General features: G+C 48.1%; 1 protein-coding gene across 1 annotated transcript; it reads left to right on the top strand.

The window, feature by feature from the left end:
• The first annotated feature begins 22 nt into the window (after nucleotides 1-22).
• On the top strand, nucleotides 23-22222 carry LOC137866755 (rho guanine nucleotide exchange factor 28-like). The gene is made up of 15 exons (XM_068702848.1): nucleotides 23-355; nucleotides 1373-1422; nucleotides 5078-5219; nucleotides 5933-6042; nucleotides 6224-6410; nucleotides 8407-8590; nucleotides 8829-9030; nucleotides 9116-9191; nucleotides 10880-10920; nucleotides 11530-11620; nucleotides 19495-19616; nucleotides 19726-20114; nucleotides 20694-20862; nucleotides 21183-21294; nucleotides 21553-22222. Exons 2-15 carry the CDS (start codon nucleotides 1390-1392, stop codon nucleotides 21633-21635), a joined length of 1941 nt encoding a protein of 646 aa, XP_068558949.1. The 5' UTR covers nucleotides 23-355; nucleotides 1373-1389; the 3' UTR covers nucleotides 21636-22222.
• Nucleotides 22223-22260: the final 38 nt, after the last annotated feature.

Below are 22260 nucleotides of genomic sequence, written 5' to 3'. Positions count from 1 at the left end.
TTCCGTGGTCGCAGGTGTTTATATTCTCCGTTCACTGGGGGTCGCTGTAACCTCAAAGAAACGGTTCGATGTTGATGGAGGATTTTTTGCATTGGAGCAGACGGAAGACGGAGAGCGTCAACAGAGCCGGAGGAGGGAGGAGGAGGAGGGAGGAGGAGGATGCTGCCGCTCGCTCCGGTGGATCCAGCGGCGGCACCGACCCTACGCCATACCTCAACTTGTAGCTCCTAACACTTGAGTTAAAGAGCAGCATGTCTCCGGGAGTTTGGTGCTCCGTTTCCTGCCGAATTTAAGCAGGACCGTCGGTTTTTTCTTCTTCTGCCCGGAGTTTGAGCTCGTGCGAACCGGAGGGGAGGTACGTCAATAACGTGAACCCGTTTCTAACTAACGGTAGCTGTTGATTTTTATTATTTTTTTCTTTTTTTCTTTTAACGTGTCCCGTCAATTACGTTGTTGACAGTTTGCTAACACGTCGACCCTGGTCAAATGGCGAAAATGTAGCTTCACTGCGGCTAAATAGGTCAACGTTGAACTGTGAGTTCGCTTCGTTTTCAGACGTTGAGCTGAAAGCAGCAGCAGCACGTGTGTCTCAAAGCTACACCGTCGTGTTTTTTAAGTGTTAAACGTTAAATTATTGCGCCCACGGCCGATGTTCTGTGACTATAAAGCTAGCACACTTACTAAAACTGTGTAAGTCCTCTCCACTCGGCGTGTCCATGCTCACTGTGACGTCTCTTATGATTATATATATTTATATATATTTTTTTTTAATTTATATTTATATTTTATATATATATATATATTGTTTTATATATATTTATATTTTTATATATATATAAATATATATATATATATTTTGTGTATAGTTATATAAATATATTTTTATAAATATATATATATATATATATAAAAATACATTTATTTATAAAAATATATTTATTTAAATACGAAATGTAATGTGACTGCACAAGACACGCATTTCTTGATGAGACCTTGCGTTTGTGTCCAGTTTATGAAGTGGTCACTGATGATGAACACACACACACACACACACACACACACACACACACACACACACACACACACACACCAGATTGGGGGCTATTTGATGCTCTAGTCTCCCAAACAAGGTACAAAAGCATCATTAAAATCATTATTCACACACTTCAGATCAAAAAGATGGTCCTGTCTCCAATCGGTGGACCTCTGACTCGGCTTGGCAGTGGCACAGATGAGTTTATAAAAATGATAATCTCTTCAGGATCAGAGGAGAACGGCAGACTAACCAACAGAAGTCATGAGGAGTCACGTGCATGGAGGGGGGGCTACACTGATGGTGCCTTGTCCTTGTTTCTGTTTTTAATGTCCACAGTCGCCGGGGAGCCGGAGATGGAGCTGAGCAGGAGGAGCGTGCCTCTGTATGTGAGTATGTGCTCCAGGTCTGGAGGTCCGGCTTGAGACCAGCTCCTCTGACTGATCTTCAGAAGAGTTTTTTTTTTTTTTTTTTTTAAATCTCTGCAAATTGAGTTTGCGATGCAGCGACAGATCAGCAGCCTCGTTTACTTATAATATGTATAAACACGTTTTTTTTTTTGTGCTCAGGACCAATGCTTGCTTAAAATGCACCAAATGTATCTGAAAGGAGTAGTTTTCTGCACCATGCATGCATGCAAAAAAAAAAGATTTGGCGCCATCATGACAGTTCCTGACTTTGATCAAATAGGGGACTTTAATGGTCTTTGAATGAAACGTCTCACGGTTTCACTGTTGGGACTATTTGAGCACTGAATCATAGTTTCATAGAGTGACAATAGAAGCCTGGCATTTGTGTGTATTATTTAGCAAATCAGTAACTCAGTGATTTTGTACCTAGTGATGTTTTTCTCACTCAGTTGATTTGTGACGTCTCTGGTTATTTTTGGAGGTTAAGCTGTATTCAAACAGGGCGGGACTGCGATCAAATATGTCTTCATCGGTTTCACTTTAATGGTTTTTATCTATAGGCAAACAGGAATGAGAGCTAATGCTTCTCTGAAGATCAAAGGGCTCACGATGTATTCAGTCAATTGAATCCTTTCTTATGTGGCATGTACTCAATGTCTGTTCTCCTTTGTGAATGCTGAACGCCCATGTGATGAAACGCTACGCGCCTCAGAACTGTAATACATAATATATAAATGAATGGACGCATTATGCAACCACTGTATTTTAACAGCAGAGGGAAGCTAGTGAAGCTGAAGGAAGTTTTCAAAAGAGCTAGTCTAGAGCCATGCTAGCAACTCGGCAAAAAAAAATATGCTAACAGCGGCGCGCTAAGATGCTCGCAATGACATCGCTGACATTCGTAGCCTGTTAGCATGCTAACATTTACTATGTGGCTCTAAACATGAAGTACAGCTGGATTTAATAGTAATTAGTTTGCAGTATTTGGTAAAAAAACAACTAAAGTTTATTCATTTTATGTGAGGCTTGGAGCAACATGCTAACGGCGGCATGCTAAGATGCTCACAATGAAGATGGTAACATTCGTACCCTGTTAGCATGCTAACGTTGACCAACTGGCCCTAAAACATAAAGTACAGCTGGATTTAATAGTAATTAGTTTGCAGTATTTGGTAAAAAAAACAACTAAAGTTTATTAATTTTATGTTGAACATCTGGTCAATCACACAGAGGTGAGGAGCCTCAATGAGGGAAGAGGAGAAGCTGCGTGGACATTAAAGAATTTTTGTTCAACCTGGGGGGGGTGAGAGAGAGAGAGAGAGAGAGAGAGAGAGACTCTCACAGTGCCTCTATGTGAAGCGGTGAGAGAAGTCAAAAGAGAAGCCTTTCAGTTTTAGAGCACATTAGGTGAGATGATTCAAAGCTGATGGACTCTCATACTCTTTCGCCATCCAACACTAATCTGAGATGTTCATTGTATTTTTTTTTGGGTGTCCATTCTTTTCTTCAACCTGTCTCCTCTGCTCCTGCCTCAGTCAGTGGTTGGACGCGTGTCCCACAATAACCCACACCGGTGTGTCTCGTGAGAGGCCTGTAGTTTGACAAGTTGATATTTTCCACAATAGATTTTTTTTCCCCCTGCAACTGGTGGAAAGCGGCAACTATAAAAACAAAAAAAAAAATCTGCCTTCAATCTCAGTTAAAGTTGTATTGGAGATCTATTTATCCACAGTAAGGCATGGGCCCCGAAATGTTTAAAGCTGCACCAATCAATATTTTTAATCCAACAGTGAGTTGAATTACTTTTTGTAGTGTGAAAGGGGTTTGCTTATGGAAGCCCATTTCCGCCATAAAAAAAAAGAAAAGTTCATTCTTTTTTTTTTTCTTTTTTTCCACCAGCAAAAAAAAAAAAAAAAAAATTTGTACCAACACTTTTGGTGCATCCATCTGTAACCGTAACACTGACCAGATGTTTCCAGTTGCTGTTCAATGAAGGTTGCCACCTCAGCCTCACCTTTTTATTCTTTCTACTCCAGAACTGATTCTTACTTACTTCAAATGAATTCTGTTCAAGGTTCCGTTTGTTCAGTACAATCCATGTGAAACAGCAAGAAACTGAAGTGTGTCTTCTGTGGTAAAGCCACGTTTAAAGTAGTCTTCAAATGTCCTCACAATACATGTATGTGTAACCTGTGAAGACTGTTGTATTAAAGTATCTCATCATTTCGTGAGTACTGGAAACATCTGATCAGTGTTATGGTTACAGATGGAAGCACCAAAAGTGTTGTTTTTTTTGCTGGCGGGAAAAAAAGTAAAAAAAGTAAACATTCATAAACAATCCCTCTGTTTGTGCGTCTTTGTCGCTCCGTGTGTTATCTCCAGTTCCAGCCAACAGTGGCGCGTTCAGACACACACACACACACACACACACACACACACACACACACACACACACACACACACACACACACACACACACACACACAGGTGATTTGAGTTAGCTGATTAACGCTCAATCAGCGTCTACTTGTTTCTGATTGGTGCAGAGCTTTGAAGCTCTTTTTTGGGACTCACTCACTCAGACATAAACGGGGACATTTATGCTTTTATTCAACTTTTTCTCAACCTTTTATGCTTTTTTTTTTTTTAAATATCATCCATACCTCTCTGTTACGCTCATCATAAATATTGTGCTTTTTTTCTTCATGTTACATCACCAATGTTCAATTTATTTTAGTTCTCAGCATTCACAGGCATCTTCTGCAAGAAATGCATTTTCTAGTTTTTTTTAAAAAGTACACAAAAATTTAAATTTTGGTAGTAGTATCAAAACTACGCTACTGTATTATCTCATGTATCAAATGGCACCCAGCCCTAGATAAGTCGGTGACCCAGAAACAGCTCAACCTGGGCCTCTTGGGTGAGGATGTCGCGTCTTTGTTTACGTATCGTTGTGAATATTCCACCTTCTTCTGCCTCAGATCAGAAGTCTAAAGTGTTCCGGTCTGTTGGGATCAGAGCAGGTCTTTACAGCAGACACCGAGGCATTCCTGTTTTTATTGAGGGTGAATGTTTTCACCGTACCTCCAGAGGCATGCTGTCGGGGGGGATCTGGTGTGCTTTTGGAAATGTAGAACGCTGGATCAGAATAGAGTCCTAATCTGAAGTGAGCGGCCCGTCTTCAGGAATAGACGTGTGTGTGTGTGTGTGTGTGTGTGTGTGTGTGTGTGTGTGTGTGTGTGTGTGTGTGTGTGTGTGTGTGTGTGTGTGTGTGTGTGTGTGTTTCGCTCTCCAGCGTCGTGATGCTTTCTCTCTCTGTCTCTGTCTCTCTTTCTCTCTCTCTCTCTGTCTCTCTTTCTCTCTCTCTCTGTCTCTCTTTCTCTCTCTCTCTCTCTCTCTGTCTCTCTCTCTCTGTCTCTTTCTCTCTCTCTCTGTCTCTGTCTCTCTCTTTCTCTCCCTCTCTCTGTCTCTGTTTCTCTTTCTCTTTCTCTTTCTCTCCCTCTCTCTGTCTCTGTTTCTCTTTCTCTTTCTCTCTCTCTCTCTCTCTCTCTCTCTCTCTCTCTCTCTCTCTCTCTCTCTCTCTGTGTGTCTCTCTGTCCCTCCCCCCCCCCCCCCCCCCCCCTTTGTTCCTCAGGGCCAGGCGAAGGTGTTCGCTTTGCTGGAGGGTTACGACTCGGTGCCGGAGGACGCAGAGGTCTACATTGTTCTGGAAGGGTCCACTCTGGTCCACGTCACCAGGGCTCAGAGTGATGTCATGCTCTGCTTTATAGTGCCGGGTATGTCGCGTGCTATTGTGTGCATTCTGGGTAATTTGCTACATTATTTGAGATTAAAAAACAACATTAAACTGCACATGCTGACAACCCCAGGTTTCACAGTCCTGTCTGATGTACTCAGGAACAGTAGATCACTTTTTCAATCTGCACACACACACACACACACACACACACACACACACACACACACACACACACACACACACACACACACACACACAGTCACAGTCTGTGACTCGAGGTCTGGAAAGGCACAGAATCTTATCAGCTTCCTCTCAGGAGGGAAACGGCTCCATAAACAATACGTCAACATTACCGAGCCTCAGTGTAGGTCGACACAGACAGCAGACGCTCCTGCAGGCTTCAGCGTCTCTCTGCGATAGCAGAACTATTAAAAGCAGGTCTCCTTCTCCATCAAAAGAAGAAGAAGAAATGCCTTTAATTAACCTACAAAAATGAACATGTTTAACCACACTCAATGATTTTCTAAGGCACTGAAATATAAAAAGAGTGTTTTTACATTTCTTGCCCCGTCGATTTCAGCTCATTTTATTTGCAGTGACTTGAAACCCGTTGAATCATTGTGTCCTGCTGTATTCCTGTATTTTGGTATTTGTAGCACAGTGAACTCATCATAGAGTTATGACATAAATCTACCTCTTGGTTTTTTTTTTGGTTTTTTTTTTTTTTCCTGTGTCCTTGTCCGTCTTTAGGACACAACCTGGCTGAGGTGGTCTCTGTCCAGGCCTACCTGTGCTCTGAAGCCACACCCGTCGCCTGGGTGGGCGGGGCTTCGCTGGAGTACGTCCAAGATGACGCTCAGGTAGGGACGATGACGCAAATACGATCTTATACGCCCCGCGAGGGTTCGTGCGACCCCGTGTGTGTAAAAAGCTACACACACACACACACACACATTGTAGTGCACAGATCACACAGGGGTTTTCGTTGCACACCGGTTATCACAGATTTGTATCTTGACCGCGAACCCGCTTCGCTCTCAGGACCTGGCGGAGCACCTGGTGATCCACGGGCATTGCCTGAGCTCCGCGGATCACAAGGAGCTGAGCAGCCTCTTCAACCTGGGCCAGGAGAGCTCCCGCTGGGCTATGGACCGCCGCGTGGCTCTGGCCATGGCCAATCTGGACATCCCCCGGAGCTGGAACGTTCTGGGGAGCCGCGGCGGAGACGGTGAGAACCGGGTCATTCCATCAGAAGCACATCGTGGGTTTTTTCTTCTTATACAGCAATATCTGTGAACATGTAGAGATGTGATGAAGAAGGTTTTTGGAAGTTTTGTATTTGCAAGAATTTGCTTTTAAAGGGCAGATGCAGGGAAGGAATGAAGGTGAACTCTTCATCACCCCCCCCCTCCTCCTCCTCCTCCTCCTCCCCCCCACCATCATTCCCATTTGACATCCTTACTGGGCTGAAATCGGAAGTGAACACGGTCACATGTGTGCTTCTGTTGAATTCATCAAAGCCAATTAAGCAGCATGTAATGTGGTTAATAGAGCCTTTCCTTCTGGAAGTAGCCCGAGGCAGAGCTCAATAAGTGTGTGTGTGTGTGTGTGTGTGTGTGTGTGTGTGTGTGTGTGTGTGTGTGTGTGTGTGTGTGTGTGTTTACGAGATGCCACCATCTGTTTCTATGGTCTCAGTGCTTGTGTTGGGCCACCTACACAAAATAACAAACTGGATTTAGCCGATAACACAGTTAAGGCAGTCTGTTTCATCGCAGCGTCTCCTTCTGAATGTCTGCGGTTGATTTGATAACGCCGCTCATGACCTCACCGCCGCCGCCGCCGTACGAGACCCGAACTGTACATTTTTTAATCGATGGATTTCGTTTGCTCGTAGTATGTTCTGCATTTTTTTCAAAAGGCGCCGGAAAAGCGAGAGATGCTGAACCTCATTCTGTCAAAAAATAACGTGATTGGAGCTTTGGAATAAACGATGTTCTCTCTGGAGTGCAGCCATGAAACATTTAGCATTAATATTTTTAGTTGCGTAAGTATTATCTTTTGAACCGTGTCTTCGTAGCTCAACAAAGGGCTAAAGAGAGAAGCCGAGCTTTTCAGATCCTGTTTGTCTGTATACTGTTAAAAACTGCCGTTCTAAATCTAAATCTGTAACTCAAGGCCCTTAAAAAAAAAAAGAAGAAGAAGAAACAAATTCTGCTAAATTAAGTTTAGAGACTGAATTCACTTTGGTTAAAAGCGTCTGCTAAATGACTGTAATGTAATGTAATGTGTCTCTGCATCCAAGGGAACGGAAGCTAACAGGGAAAACACCATCGATCCACCTGTTGATAGCGGTTAGCGGTTAGCGGTTAGCGTGGTGATACTCAAAACCTATGTAGATAAAATACAATCGACCCATCTGGCAGCACATCTGCAGCCCACTAGAGGGCGCTCTGAGGCTGACCAGTGGGCCCAGCGGTGGTTGAGAACAGCTGCTACGAAGTTACCTCACTATGAATACCAAAAGTACTTCTTGCAGCACATAGATTGTCTTACAGTGTCCCTCAACTTGTCCCTCAGTTTGTGTTTGAGGGAGTCCATGTGTGAAATAGCCTCGTTTTATGACATGCAGCGCAACAAAACGGCTCCTTTCTGGCAAACATCCATCGTCACGGATGTTTGTTTAATGAGTGTCAGAGCCAGCTGTTGATTACGTTTCCTGTTTGAGGCTACAGTCTGTGGTGCTGCTGAGTGACATCCCTTTAAAAAGTCCATCAGTCAGTGTAGGACAGTGTCTCTCTCGTCCTCTCTCGTGGCGTTAGTGACGGATTCGGCAATGCGTCCGTCTGGCCTCTCTTTGTTCCTCTGTAAGTTGCCTTGAAAATGGTTCCTTTAGACTGCAGAGCTGGTGTTGTGCTTCTTCCGTCCAGTGGTTAGCAGCTGTAGCTGATCTGATGCGGGCCAGTTACCTGGATCCAGATCTCGTAGGGCCGTCACAGAAATAAGAAGCTGTCAAAGTGGGTCAGTGGAGCAGAGGGATCCAGCGCGGCGGGAGACACGAAATCAATCATTGACATTTAGGTTAATTATCACGAGGAGGTGGTTATCCAGACGACATTCTTGCGGTGTCAGTTTCCTCCTATTTATCTCACCTCCCCCCCCCCCCTTCCCTTCCATTCAGCAGCTGTTGCAGTTTCACAGTGTTCCATTCCTCCCCTCGTCTCCAGAGCACACCCTCAGGGAGTCGCCCCTCCACCTGGCCGTGCGGTGGGGTCTGTGTCGCCTGGCGGAGCTGCTGCTCTGTCAGCCGGGGGGTCTGATGGCCGTGAGTCTGCCGAACGAAGAGGGAGTGACGCCGCTGCAGCTGGCGCAGGCGGCCGGCGGCACGGAGCTCCTGGAGCTGCTCACGCAGTAAGAATTCAGAATCACGGTTTTGCTCGTGTGTGGCGGTGAGGGGGGGGGGGGGGCTTTCCTTCAGAATGTAGAAACGACCCCCTGAAACACTAGGAGAGCATCATCTGACGGTGCTTTTAGACGATGCTTTATATATTCTAATGGTTTGAAAAATGCTTTCTCAGAATATACATTTTTTATGTTGTTTTTTTTTTTGGTGGGGGGGGATTTAACTGACCCACCCGTTGTGCTGCAGCCCGCCCAACCCTCTAGCCACGCCTCCCGCGGGTCTGTCCCAGGTGTGGGCAGACCGGTCCCGCTTGCTGAGGTTCTGCCACGACACGGGGAACCTGACTCTGACTGTCCGGCAAAACCTGCGGTGGAGCACGGAGGAGAGCCGGCACGCCGACGTCCTGCTTCTCAGGGACCGGCTCAGAGATGAGGACTTCCTCAGAGAGGTGAGTTTGAGTCCGCCGCGTTTAAATCGGTACATTTTAGGTCACAACATCTTCTTACTTACAAACGTCACCTTTCCTCCCACAGATCAAAGCTCTAAGGAGGGAACGCGTGGAGACCATGTCAGGGACGGAGGAGCTGGTGGATGATCCCACAGAGAACGGTATCACACATACAGTCCTCGTCTGTTTGAGAGGCCCGGTTAAACTAAGCCTGCTTTTTAGGCTCGACACTGCGTACGTTGACTGCTCTCCTGTGGGGGCTTTGAGGTATTGCAAGTCTAAAATCAAGAAGGTAGGGAAAAGAGAAAAAGAAAGCCTAAGATTCTTGTGGAGTAGCAACAGTTCAGTGAAAGGTTATATGGTCATAAGCAACCGAACATATCTGAACTTTGATTTGACGCGTGTGAATCACTGTATCAATACAGTGTTATATATGATGTTCAAGAGCAAAGGGTGTGTATGGGATGGAGTGGACTCAGTATTTATGAACCTTTTCATTATTAACTACACTGGAACTGAAAGGGAGGTGTGGTAGTGGTCGCCTTCCTCGATTTAAAGAAAGCATTTGATTCGAGTTAATCATGACGTTCTAATTAGTAATTAGTATAAGTAGTAAAATGGATCAGATCATACCGTACAGACAGAAAACAATGCGTTTGTGTCCCATAAAACCTCACAAATGGTTGATAGATATGTTGGTGTACCTCAAGGTTCAACTCCGGGTCCTCTCTTCTTTAGTTTCTATAGTGACGACCTACCTGAAGTTCATCCTCCTACTGTAACCCGTCGGCTTCGTACCGACGATACCGTCGTGTATATATAGATAGATATATATATATATATAGATAGATAGATAGATAGATAGATAGATAGATAGAGAGAGATATATATATATATATATATATATATCTCTATCTACACGCTAAAAACAAGAAGCGAGCCGCAGAAGTATCGGCTTTAACGGCCAATGTCTCAAATTGGTTTACGCCTCAATGTCCGCAAAAGTGTGGAAGTAGAGATCCAGATAGTAGGGAGTGGACCGGTAGTGCCTGAGTTTAAATAGCTAGGCCCCATAATAGATTCACAGCTCACACCGAACACACGAGGACCTCAGCAGTGAAAATAAATCAGTAAGCACGTTACAAGCAGGCTAAATAAAACAATATAAAAAAATAGACATCAACAGATAACGGATGCTGAAGATAATCTGATTTACAGCCTTATCCGTAAGCACTGTGTGTCCGTGGTTTTTTGTTTCTATTCACCTGTGGGTAAACTTTAGAGAAGCAATGAAAATGTAAATAGAAAATGGAGTTAGTCACTGGACGAAACTTTGGAAGGTCTCCGTGTCTTTTACGAGGTTGTGTCCCTTTTAACCGTCTGTCTCTGGGCAACACCAGATCTTTTCCTACACCTTCTCCTTTCTCGGCTTTCACTGTGTGGGTTCTCCCACACTTCCCCTCCCGACCTGTGCATCCTTTATAGGTTCCCTCTCCCGCATTTATACGCCTTTTTTTTTTTTTTTTTTTTTTTTAATACATTGTTACGTGACCCCAGGCTTCGTATCGCACCACCCAAACACTGATCCCTGCTTCTGTTTCTGGTGAGCGACGGTGCACCTTTTTGATCTGGAACGCATGTGGTAGTTTAAGGAGATCAAGGCCACACAGTAAAGATCTCCTCAGGTTATGTTTAAAAAAAAGAGCCTAGAATAAAAAAATGAAGCCTTTACATGGTTCATACGTCGTTAATAAAAGCTGACGAACATCTGTGCTTACTTGAGCCTCTTTTGAAGTTTAACGGCTGCTGTGTCTGACGATTTTTTTTTTTTTTTCTTCCTTTCTTTCAGCGCTGTGTTCTGATATCGACGTAGCAGCTGTCGAGGAAACTGTGAGTATTTGAAACGAGGACAGTAATGGAGTTTCTCTTTTTCCTCATATGTGCTCAACATGCGAGTCAAATATCAACACAAGTCATCTGTCCTTCCAAAAAAAAAAAAAAAAAACGTTCCACGCCAACTGTTTGCACTTAAAAAAAAAAAAGAAATCCTGGATATCTAATTTGACACGTTTAAAAACTGTCGAGGCTCCATTCAACCCTCCGTGAACATCTGCATCAGCCGGTGGCACCGCCCGCCCCTCAATGCTCCGCATTGTTCCCCGCTCATTGTCGAGGTGTTGGAGTTGGCACCTTGCAGCACGCCGCCGAATTTGCCCGACTTTGTGAGCGTCCGAGTGTGTGTTATTTTAGAGGCGTGTGCGCACCATCCCGGTCATCCAATAGGACCTCTGTTATGCGATACAGATGGGTGCTTTGCCCCGTCACACACACACACACACACACACACACACACACACCCAGGCACCACCCAGACACTTGTGTTTTTGTACTTAGGTCCACTCTAGTTTTTTTTTTGTTTTTTTTGTGTTGCAGGTATGCTTGTAAGCCTGATGAGTGATGTCTCGCTATTATCGGTGAAAGGTTCTCTTGTTTCTTCAGGACTTCGAGGAGCCGCTGATGTTTCGCCTGAACGAAGAGGACGAGGACGAGGAGGAGGAGGATGAGGAGGACCCATCGCGGTTGGACTCCGGTAAAGATTTTGTCTTTCTAAACGGGAGCGAGGTCACGTTCTCAGAGGCCTGTTTTTAGAGACGGACTTCATTTCAGAGCTCTGCGCTGCCTCGGGCTGTAGATCATGTTTTTACGCCGAGTGAAACCGCCTGTTGTTGTTTTAGGTGGCATTATGTTCCTAGGAGGTTATCCAAGTGGCTTCTAATCACTCCTGCAGGAAGCGTTTCCTTTCCTTGAACCGAACTTGGAACCCGAGTCTCTACCGTCCCCGCGGACTACGAGATCACGTTTCAGCTTCTCTTGACCCCCCCCCCCCCCTCTCTCTGGACTCTTTGGACTCATGTCGCTCTGTGTTTTCAGCGATCGTGGCACTAAGAAGGAATCCTGTCAATGCGCCGGGGCAGAGAGCAATCCCGACTCAGCGGCGACGCAAATCACTTCCCACCAATGCGGCCGAAGGTGGCCTCACTCTGATCCTGCTTCTGCACTGGGGGGGGGGGGGGATTCAAAGAGTGGGAACATCCTGCGGGTTAATAATTGGCTTTCTATCGCCGCAGAGCAGAGCGATGGCTCGGCGTAAGAATGCTGCGGTCGGCTTCAGGCTTTTATAACTCTTGGCACTGGACGTCTGCAATCTGAACTTCCTGCGGCTGGTGTTGTTTTCCATGCTGTACGGTTTAGTCATTTCACACTCGGTGTGTGTGTGTGTGTGTGTGTGTGTGTGTGTGTGTGTGTGTGTGTGTGTGTGTGTGTGCGTGTGTGTTTGTTGGCTGGTTGAGGGTTTTTCACATTTTCTGGTCTTGCCTCTGACCTCCACCGGTCCCCTTCAAACACTTTTTTTCTGTGGCTCAGACGAACAACGCCGGTCACTTGAATCCTGTTTTCTCCACGGTTTCCCCTCAAAGCCAAAAAAAATAAAAAGCCCTGACTCAGAGTGATGAAGGCCTTACACATGTTATCCTTCCGGGATTACGATGCCTCTCTTTGACCCCCTTGAGAATTTCAACTCCTTATTAGACATTCCCAAGCTGTCGGGCGTAACGAGTGAGCGGCAGGTTTTTTATTTATTTACTTTTTGAACAAAGAAGTGAAGCATGTAGTGCGACTCCAGTTCCTGTTTTTATCACTGAGCTAATGCGTCATCGGATGGACAGACGGGGCTTCTGTAGCCAGAGCTTCAGCAAGGGATGAGGAATTTCGAGCGTAGCTGTCATGTCGTTGCCTCCCCCCCCCCCCCACCCCCCCCAGCCCGTCGCCTCGATGTCAGCTCTTTCCTCTCTCCAATTCAAATGGCACGACCGTGATTAAACACAGTGGAGCCGCAGCAGGTTGCACCGGCTTTTCAATGTCAGTGTAATAGTTCAAAAAGCTTTTTTAAAACCTTCTTCGTCTTCCATCCTTCCCACACTTCTGCCCTCCTAATGCCCCCGGAATTAAAGTACCACACCCAAAAAACCCACACACACACACACACACACACTTACCCCTAAACCCATGTAACACTTGGGTCCCATCCTCCCAGATCAGCATTTTAAATGTGAGTTCAGTGAACAAACGACAAATGCCACTTCATCCCCGAGGAGCTCTGCTCTCCACGGCTGAAAGAAAGGAGGGAGGTGGATGCGTGCTTTCTTTTTTTTTTTGTCAGTGTTTGTGTGCAATTGTGTGTTTGAGAGGAGAGAATGCAGTGAGGAAGAGTGCTCTGAAGGGGCAAAGGGGTAAGGGGGGGGGTTTAAAAAAAAAAAAGAGGGGTGGGGGGGGGTTGTTAGTGGCTGAATGGGGGTTGCCAGGGCATTGCTGAATGCAGTTTTCCAGCAGCTTGTAGAGATCCCCAGGGACGGGAGAGTGTGTGTGTGTGTGTGTGTGTGTGTGTGTGTGTGTGTGAGAGAGAAAGAGATTTATGATATGGATAGTTTGGCCGTGTGACAACAGACAGCGAGCGCAACGCCAGGAACGCTAACAAGAGTCTCCGACCCCGGGCCGAGGGATCTAATTGGAGAACGGAAAACAGGGATTAAAACCTCCCACAGACCCCCACAAAGGCAGCATTAATGTTCACCGGTACAGTGCCAACACCCCCTCCCCATGCACACACACACACACACACACACACACACCTTCACACAGCAACTACTCTCTATAGTCTCAGTGTACCTATGCCCCCCCCCCCCCCGCCCTTCACCCCATATATTCTGCCTACAAAACCCTTCTCATCCCCCCTTTTTCTCTCTCTTCACATTCCTTCATTTATATGCATTTATATAAAAAGCCCTGTTTGGCATCCTTCCCCACTGCCATTGTCTGATCCGTCTCTTAAAACTCTGTCACTTTTTACCACCTCGAGCTAAAAACTTAGTGCCGTCCTCTCAGCTAGTGGAGGAGCGCCGCAGTCCTGCAAGTTGGCAAAGAGGAGAAAAGGGGGGGAGAGGAAGAAAACAGCAGCGGCTCTCACTGCTGTCTCCATGGTGAGGCTGCTGACCTGGCACACTGCTCCCCCCACCATACGTCTCCCCCCCCCCCCTCAGCTTTGGCTTTGCCATGCTGAACCATAGAGAGAGAGAGAGAGAGAGAGAGAGAGAGAGAAGGGCTCTCTTCAGACGTGGCATTGGGCAGATTCGGACAGCGTGTGCAGCTCGCTGTGTCTCCGAGGCAATCATGAACTCGCGGTGGGGTTAATGATTCCCCCCCCACCCCCCCCCACCCCCCACACCTCTGTTCCAGAGACTCACCTCCGCTAAGCCGTCTGCCCCTCGTGTTTGTCTTCGCCGCACACTCTGAAGTCACTCCCATGTTCTGTTTCTCTCTCCCTCCTTCGGTCACTCTTTCCGGCATCCAATACACTCCCCCCCTCCTCCCCCCCCTTGCTCCTGTCAGCATGTGTTGATCTCCCTCCCACTCTCTCTCTCTCCCCCCCCCCCCGTCCCTCTGTGCTGTGTGTGGTGTAGATGAGTCAAAGAGAAAGACCGAAGAGACCCTAAAGGTTCGGCACAGATTTCAGGAGAGCAGTCGGGGGGGAAAAGAAAGTGGGCAGACTGAGAGGAAACCCGGAGAAAAGCAGAAGAGAGTTCGGCTCCGTCGGACAGTCGGTGCGGAGTTGTCGAGGGGGAAGGGGGGAGGATTTTAAGGGGGGGAGGGGTGGCTTGGGGAGGGGAGAGGGGGGGTAGACAGAGGGGAACATGCTGGCTCACTCCTGAAGTGTCAGAGTGTGTACAGCGGGGCTCTGGAAAAAAAGGAGAGCGAGAGCACAGCAGTCCGGAAATGGATGAAGGCTGATTTGCTGCTCACTTATTTATTCGTAGGAGGATCCCGTCCAAGGACGCAAAATCATGGATTCTGACTCGGACTCTCCCTTCAACTACTCCTGGCCCTCTTTTCCCAAGATGAGGATGCGCAAGAAGAAGACGGGCAAAAAAGGTAAAACCCCGACGTTTTTTTTTTCCACATCACCGGCACACTGGCGGTCGCCTTCTCTCGGCCCCCAGTTGACCGGGTCACCGTGTCGCTGATGTGTTCCGCAGACGGTCCACGCGTGTGCTTCAACGTCATGAACAACGTCTGTTCAGTTTCCCCCGTTTCTCAGCTGCATCCCCCTTTTTTTCCCCTCGGAAGCGTCTCGTTACAGACGGCCCATATGGAAGACATCGCCGCAGACGCTCACCGTGGAACAATACGGTTAAAATTAGACCGTTCCTATGACACATCGCCGCTCACGGGCCTGGGCCCCCCCCCCCCCCCCCCGAGTCAATCAGAGCGGGACGTCTGCTGGTGATGTAACCTGATATGTGACAGTATGTTGGGGAATGTCAGACGTCCACTCGAAGCCCATTGAGCGCTTTTTGGGGGGCCTTGAGCGGGTCCTCGGTCCTCACTGTGTGTGTGTGTGTGTGTGTGTGTGTGTGTGTGTGACTGCCGTAAAGTGCTAAAGCGGAGGCCTTAATGTGTGCCTATGCTTAGGCACCTGCTCTTAATAGTCTCGATCCAGTGTGTCACCCAAGTGCCATGTTGGAGGCGGAGCTCAGTGTTCACGACGAATTTCCAAGAAACTGCGGTCCAAAAAAAAAATCGTGTTAATCTCGGTTGCTTGAACTCAACACAGGAGCGCGTCGCCTCGTCGTGTGAGAGCCGAGGTGGATGCTTCAAATGGTGCCAAATTAACCCGGAGTGGTTAAACAGTTCATCGAGTGACTGTTGGACAGAGAGAGAGAGAGAGAGAGAGAGAGAGAGAGAGAGAGAGAGAGAGAGAGAGAGAGAGAGAGAGAGATCGAGTTACTGCCATGTGTGTGTCATGGCCCAGCTCCAGCGGTCTCTTTTACCCTAACCCTCTGTGAGATTATCCGTGCTATTGCTTCTAAATTGTGATTGACATCTGTTTTACACGCTGCCTTTTCTGTGTGCCGCTTCAGCAGAGCGCCGTGCAAACCTTCGAGAAAGTTGTCGTGGCTTAAGAAACCGGTGGAGAGGTCAACCGGCTGTGGCGCAACGATGCACCTTGCGAAAGTGAAATGTGATTTCAGGTGTGTGTGTGTGTGTGTGTGTGTGTGTGTGTGTGTGTGTGTGTGTGTGTGTGTGTGTGTGTGTGAGAGTGTGTGAGTGTATGTGAGCGGAAGCCGCGAGTTTATTCCTTTCGCTCTTGAGTTTGAACCTCTCCCTGGATCTCCTGGAGTCAGGTGTCGTGACTCAGAAGACCCGGGTTTGTGGACTCTGGTTGACAATTGTTTTTAAACGATTCAAAACGGCCCTCCAGTCGGAAAAAAATAACGATCCGTCTTATAAGGTAATAGCAGCTCTTTGTTTTGACTCCTTCAGGCCCTGCTTGTTATTTCACTCTGCTCCCAATTTCTCCGGAGTGACAGTTGTTTGGTGCGATGCTTAAAAAGGGGGCGTCTTACATCATAACAAGTGTAATAACCCCTTTTTTTTTAATATTCATAATAAACAAGCGAGGTGTTTACGCCATTAACGATTAGGAGTCTCTGTCTTGAACATTTAGTTTTTGCCGTTTTCAGCACAACCAGCGGCCCGAGAGAAAGAGACTCAAACCTTGAGAAAAGAGCCCTTGTGACGCCCCCCCCCCCCCCCCCCCCCCCCCCCCTCCATCCTGCCTCCCCTCGACCTCCCTCTCTCCCGTGGGGTGTGCTCGGGGGTTGAAGGGTCACTCTCTGTGTTTAACTGCCCTGGTCTGGAAACCTGGCCGCTGACTGCCGCCTTTGTCTCCGTACAGCTCCGGCTCTCTCTCTTTCTCTCTTTCTCTCTCTCTCTCTCTCTCTCTCTCTCTCTCTCTCATTTTTTTTTTTCCTCCCTTTTTTTCCCTGCTACTGTACAGGGTCGGCCATCGCTCAGGGGGACACGCTCCGAATGTATGGCGTCGCTCGTCGAATGCTCCGTCTGTTGAGATGCTGTAGAAGCAGAACCACGCGCTGCTCCGCATTCCTCAAGAAGAACAACCTCCTAAAAATAGCAACCCGGCAGACGGAGATCTGCGGCCTCCCCCTGCGACAAAGATTGATTTTGCTATCTTGTTAGAAATATGAACTCTGTTATTCCCCCCCCCCCCCAGTTAGCTAATGTTAAACACAGATCGCGGCGCCTGACAGCAGTGTTCGCCGAGGCCGTGTTTATGGTCGGAGAGGTGTGTGAGCGATCGGGGGGCCAGCTGTGGCTTTGGACCCGGCCCCAGAACCTTTTACTATTAGGCCCCCCCCCCCCCCGTCTGTCTGTCAAGTCCCTGAGTGGGTTTATGTGAAACGATCTCTGCTTTCAAACGGCGGTTTGACCCAGGTCCAGAATCTGACCCCCCCCCGCCTCTGGATTCGTAGAAGGTCCAGGTCCAGGTCTTGGTGGAGGTGGCCCGTCGTACAGGTTCATGTACGGTGTGATGTTTTCATGTGGAGCTGAGAGGATCCAGACTTAACGGTACGCTTTTAGTTTCTGGAGAGATGTGACGCAGACGCTCCGTGGCTTCAGGACCGATGTGGACTCGGCTCCTTGCGGCGGTTCAGCTGGAGTCTTTTGCATTTGTTGTTGTGATGGAGCCGGACTCATCTGGTGTCCTCATCAATGTCTTGCTTGACTCCCTTTTTGCCTCTCCAGATTTATAGCGCTCACCGCCTCGCAGGAAGCGCAGCCAATTGTTGCTCTGATTACTCGCCGCTAACAAATGCTGCTGCTGCTGCTCTGCGCGCCGGCAGCCGGGAATCTGCGCCCGAAAACCCAGGTTTGCCATCGGGTTCGATATCTTTTTTTTTTTTTCCAGTGAATGCTTCGCACCGATTTCCTTGTCATTTGGTGATGTAGTTTTCTGTCTCACCATTCAAAATCTCTAATAACTATACATGTTCCAGATGTAAAACAACATCACCCTGAGGTCATATGATTAAAATCACAGGCTGTGGTTAAGAAGTGGACGCAGTCATCGGGACCAATCGCCCGTCGGTTTGTGGACTGCCGCTCCGAGGCCTCGAGTGTCGGGGATTTGGCCGTCGCCATCTTGGATTACGGCCGTCGCCGTCTTAGCTTTTTGCGACCGGTGAACAGGAAGTGACCGTATTAGGACTACGGAGCAGTGACGTAGAGCCGCAGTGTACGGCTCTGGTAGCGACCTGTCAATCGCAGTAAGCCCCGCCCCCTAAAGCATCCCCTGCTTTATGGTCTGTGTGACTCTAAATGGAGCATAATGTACTAAATGAACATCATGCTGTATTGAAGAAGACTGTAAACTAGAGATTGAGACCATAAACTCATGTTTACAATGTTTACTGAGGGAATAAATCAAGAGAGAAGTAGAGTCATTTTAGACTAGACTTCTATACAACCAGAGGAGTCGCCCCCTGGTGGACACTAGAGAGGATGCAGGTTTAGGACACTTCCGCATCGCATTTGTTTTGCTCTCTGTATTTAACATCCCCGCTCACGACAACTGCACCAGAGGTGAATTCTTATACAACTCACCCGTTTAGATGACGCTTTGAGGTCGCTAGCTGCTAGCGCTCTCTCCTCCGCTGCATCGGCCGAACCGCCTCAGCTCCACCAAAGCTACTTGCACCATTTTTAAAGTTGTGTCGTCACCGCCGAGCTCCCACTCACCCGTAGGTAAAACCCTGTGAGGGTGAGGTCACAGAGGCTGCGTCCATATTTCATCCAGTCCATGTATATAGTCCACAGACATGCAGTATATAAAGTGTGGGCACCCTATACTGTATACACTCGTTTGAATGGAATTGTGTGTTTATTTTGTTTTTATTCATGCCTGACATTGACGCGTCCACAAATGTTCCACTGTTTACTTTGCGTTTCATTAAACGGCGCTCCACTGTCTCATCAGAGGCTCCTGTTGCAGCGGCTCGTAACGCTCCGCTGCCATCTTTGTGTTTGTGCGAACTTGCAGGTTGTTTTCTAACCTGGAACACTTTCCAAGAAATCGTGTGTGTGTGTGTGTGTGTGTGTGTGTGTGTGTGTGTGTGTGTGTGTGTGTGTGTGTGTGTGTGTGTGTGTGTGTGTGTGTGTGTGTGTGTGTGTGTAACAGCAGCAGCACCAGGCCGCTGCTCACAGGGACTCTACTGTGTTGGAAAGGGGTTTCCTCTCAATGCCACTGTGTGCTCACCGGGAGTTGTTTCCACCAGGGCGGGGAAGCACCGCCCGCAACTCCACGCACGCCCCATTCGCGCGTGTGTGTGTGTGTGTGTGTGTGTGTGTGTGTGTCCCGTTCAGACAGACACTCGTGAGTGACTCTCGTTCCCGAACAATGCCGTGCGACCGCCCAGGACGTCTACGTCACTTCCGGTGTTTGCGAGATGTTTTTTGAAGTTGCTGTGGAAACTAAATAGAATATTGAAATATCTCTCTCTCTCGCTCTCTCTCTCGCTCTCTCACTCCCTCCCTTTTTTTTTTTTGTAGAGAAGAGCCAGTCCATAAGGGAGAGCCAGGCCCCGTCCCCGACTCTGGCTGCCGCTGTCAGACTCTCGGCGATGATCCACAGCAAAGACAGAGTGTACGCTAACGCCATGCTGGTGGACCAGGTGAGACGGCTGACGTTAGTGGATCTCTCTACGTAGGTTATATAGTTCATGACATTTAGTCAGAAACAGACACTAATGTGACGTCAACTCTTCCACGGTTCTGCTCCAGGTGGATGACGCCGATATCAAATACCGGTCCCCGGAGGACGAGGAGGAGGAGGACGAGGTGAGCCCCGAGCCCCGTCTCGGCAGCCCGTGCTGGGACTCCTTCTCCACGACTCCCCCGGCCTCTGGGAGCCACTCCCAGAACCGGCACCCGTCCTCGCCCCGCGGCGGGGAGAGGGGGACCCGAGGCCCGGAGACTCGCAAGGAGCCTTCCCCTCGCACGTCTCCCCCCTCTCCCCTCGCGTCCTCCCCGTCTTTTCCTTCCTCCCCCCTGGCTTCCGCCTTCCGCTTGTTCGAGGGAGCGCAGAGGCGTCGGACGCAGCCCTGCCTGCCAGTTTCTCCTGCTTTGAACTGCAGAGGATGCAGCTTGAGCGAGGCGAGCCGGGTCCTGAGGTAAGGACGCTAGAACTGTTCACTATTGAAGAAATAGCAGAGCTAATCTATTTAATTGAACCTTTAACGGGATAGCATCACGACTCGGTTGACTTTTTTCATGTTAAAGGAGAGAACAAACCCCGCTGCACTCATGGCCAAGTGGATTTTTTTGTGTGGGGGGGGGGGGGGGGGGGGGGGGGGGGGGGGGGTTTTAAAATCAGCGCACCGATGTTGAAACTCGTTGCGAACACATACCATGACTAACAAGTAACATCCGAAATTTCAGCACCGGCCTTTTCTTGACATGTTGTGTGCAGTGATTGCAGTCAGTGGAGGTGCTGAAAGTGACAGGAAGCCCGGACACAATTGAGCTGTTTGTGTGTTTGAGGTCGCTGAACATTCCTCCAGCTTCCTCAGAGCTGCAGGATCCTCTCCATTAGCACTGAAGCCTAGTCACTCGCCTGTACAGCTGCTCTGCCATGAGGTTCTTTTGGGGGGGGGTCATAGTGGTGAGAGGTGTTTCTAAAAGAAACATCTCTCTCAATATAATGTAGTTATTGACGTTTTGCGTGTTTGCATCTCTGTGTGTGTAAATAGTCCTAGTGTCGAGTGCGACAGCGGAGAGGAAGACATCCTGGGACACTCCTACCCCTGCTCGTCCGCGAAGAGGCAGTCCGTCCTGCGATCCAGCTCCAGGGAGGACTCTTTCGACGCGTCGCCGGACTTTAGCAGCACGCACTCTGACAGCACGCACACGCCCGCCAAGGTAGGTAGACACGTCGTTCTGTGTGTGTGTGTGTGTGTGTGTGTGTGTGTGTGTGTGTGTGTGTGTGTGTGTGTGTGTGTGGAGAGACACAACGCCTGCAAAACCTCCCCTTCTGGTTCTCTCACTCCATTATTCCACATTAATAAAAAAAACAATAACCCAAAACTGTAGGTGAAAAAGTAACACACATTCCAGTAGACACACTGTCAACAAGCTCGATAATGTTTAGTCAGACGATGTTGAGCTTCCTGCTCCCAGAATCGAACCTGTGACCGCTCTGCCTGATCCGCTTCCGTCTGATCTGCTTCCGTCTGACCCAGAACCCGGAGGAAGCGGAGGTCCGCACGCGCTCCTACTCCTATTCCTCCCCCAAGGCGAAGCCGTCGCGGCTGCTGCTGAACCGAGACGCCACCATCACCGACCTGGCAGAAGGTGAGCGAAGTTTGACCCCCCCCCCCCCCCCCCCCCCCCTGACCTTTTCCGTTCCCACCCCCCACCCCACCCCTCGGGGGAGCCGGCTGAACGGACACATGTGCCACATGTCTCAACAGACAGGTGTCGTAAATCAACTGGACCTCTGTGAAGAGAGAGAGTGTGTGTGTGTGTGTGTGTGTGTGTGTGTGTGTGTGTGTGTGTGTGTGTAGCTGTGATTGAGCAGCATTAAGGCCTCCTTGCTCTGCTCCCGTCTAGGTGGTGCGTTCAGCGGTCGCTCTCTGCTCCGAGCTCTGTCTCTCTCTAAATCCCTCTCTCGTCTCAACCAAGTCAGTAAGTAGGAGAGCGGCGCGTCGGCGTTCCAGTGCGTCCGCTCCGCTCTTTCTGGTGAACCGGGGGTTAAACCGGTGATTTTTTTTTTTTTTTTTTTTTTTTCAACATTTTGCACAATTACAAGGCATATCTGGTATATTTCAACTGTCCCCCGGTTGATTTTAAAAGACGCAAGATGGAAACTCTGGGGTGAAATTGGAGATTGAATGAGACTTGTTTTTTTGGGGGGAGAAACACAATAACTGCACATTTTTTTCTTGCAATTGATTTGCCTGAAGTTTCTTTGGATTTCTTACAATTTTTTTTTTTTTTTTTGCAAAACAACGATGTTTCTCATTGTGGTCCGAATCGTGCAGCCCTTCTTTATCTGTGGTGAGATTTAGGTTTTTTTTGCAATGCACAAACCGCTGTAAAAAACAAAACATATTCATTATTATTTTGGAATTGCTTAAAGATCAAGAGCAGACTTTCCCCAAAGCTTAACTTCCCTTTAAAAAAAAACAACAACAGTCCATCATTTCTATGATGGATGACACATAGAGGTCTGGATCTTTTTTGAGTATGTGTCTCCCGAGGCTTTGGATAGAACACAAGACTCTTAGATCTTCTGGAGGAGTCGTTTCTACCCTGAGG

This window comes from Cebidichthys violaceus, unplaced genomic scaffold (genome assembly GCF_023349555.1).
Source record: "Cebidichthys violaceus isolate CVI_PGR_0920_01 unplaced genomic scaffold, fCebVio1.0.p SCAF_9, whole genome shotgun sequence".
In the NCBI taxonomy this organism is placed as follows: domain Eukaryota; kingdom Metazoa; phylum Chordata; class Actinopteri; order Perciformes; family Stichaeidae; genus Cebidichthys; species Cebidichthys violaceus.
The sequence above is the reverse complement of the archived record's forward strand: the minus strand, read 5'-3'. Positions and strand labels throughout refer to the sequence as shown.

Coding starts and splice junctions, on each gene's coding strand:
- LOC137866755 (XM_068702848.1), top strand. CDS start 1,390: ATGGAGCTGAGCAGGAGGAGCGTGCCTCTGTAT. Junction 6,043..6,223: donor ACGTCCAAGATGACGCTCAG/GTAGGGACGATG, acceptor CTTCGCTCTCAG/GACCTGGCGGAGCACCTGGT. Junction 9,192..10,879: donor GGATGATCCCACAGAGAACG/GTATCACACATA, acceptor CCTTTCTTTCAG/CGCTGTGTTCTGATATCGAC.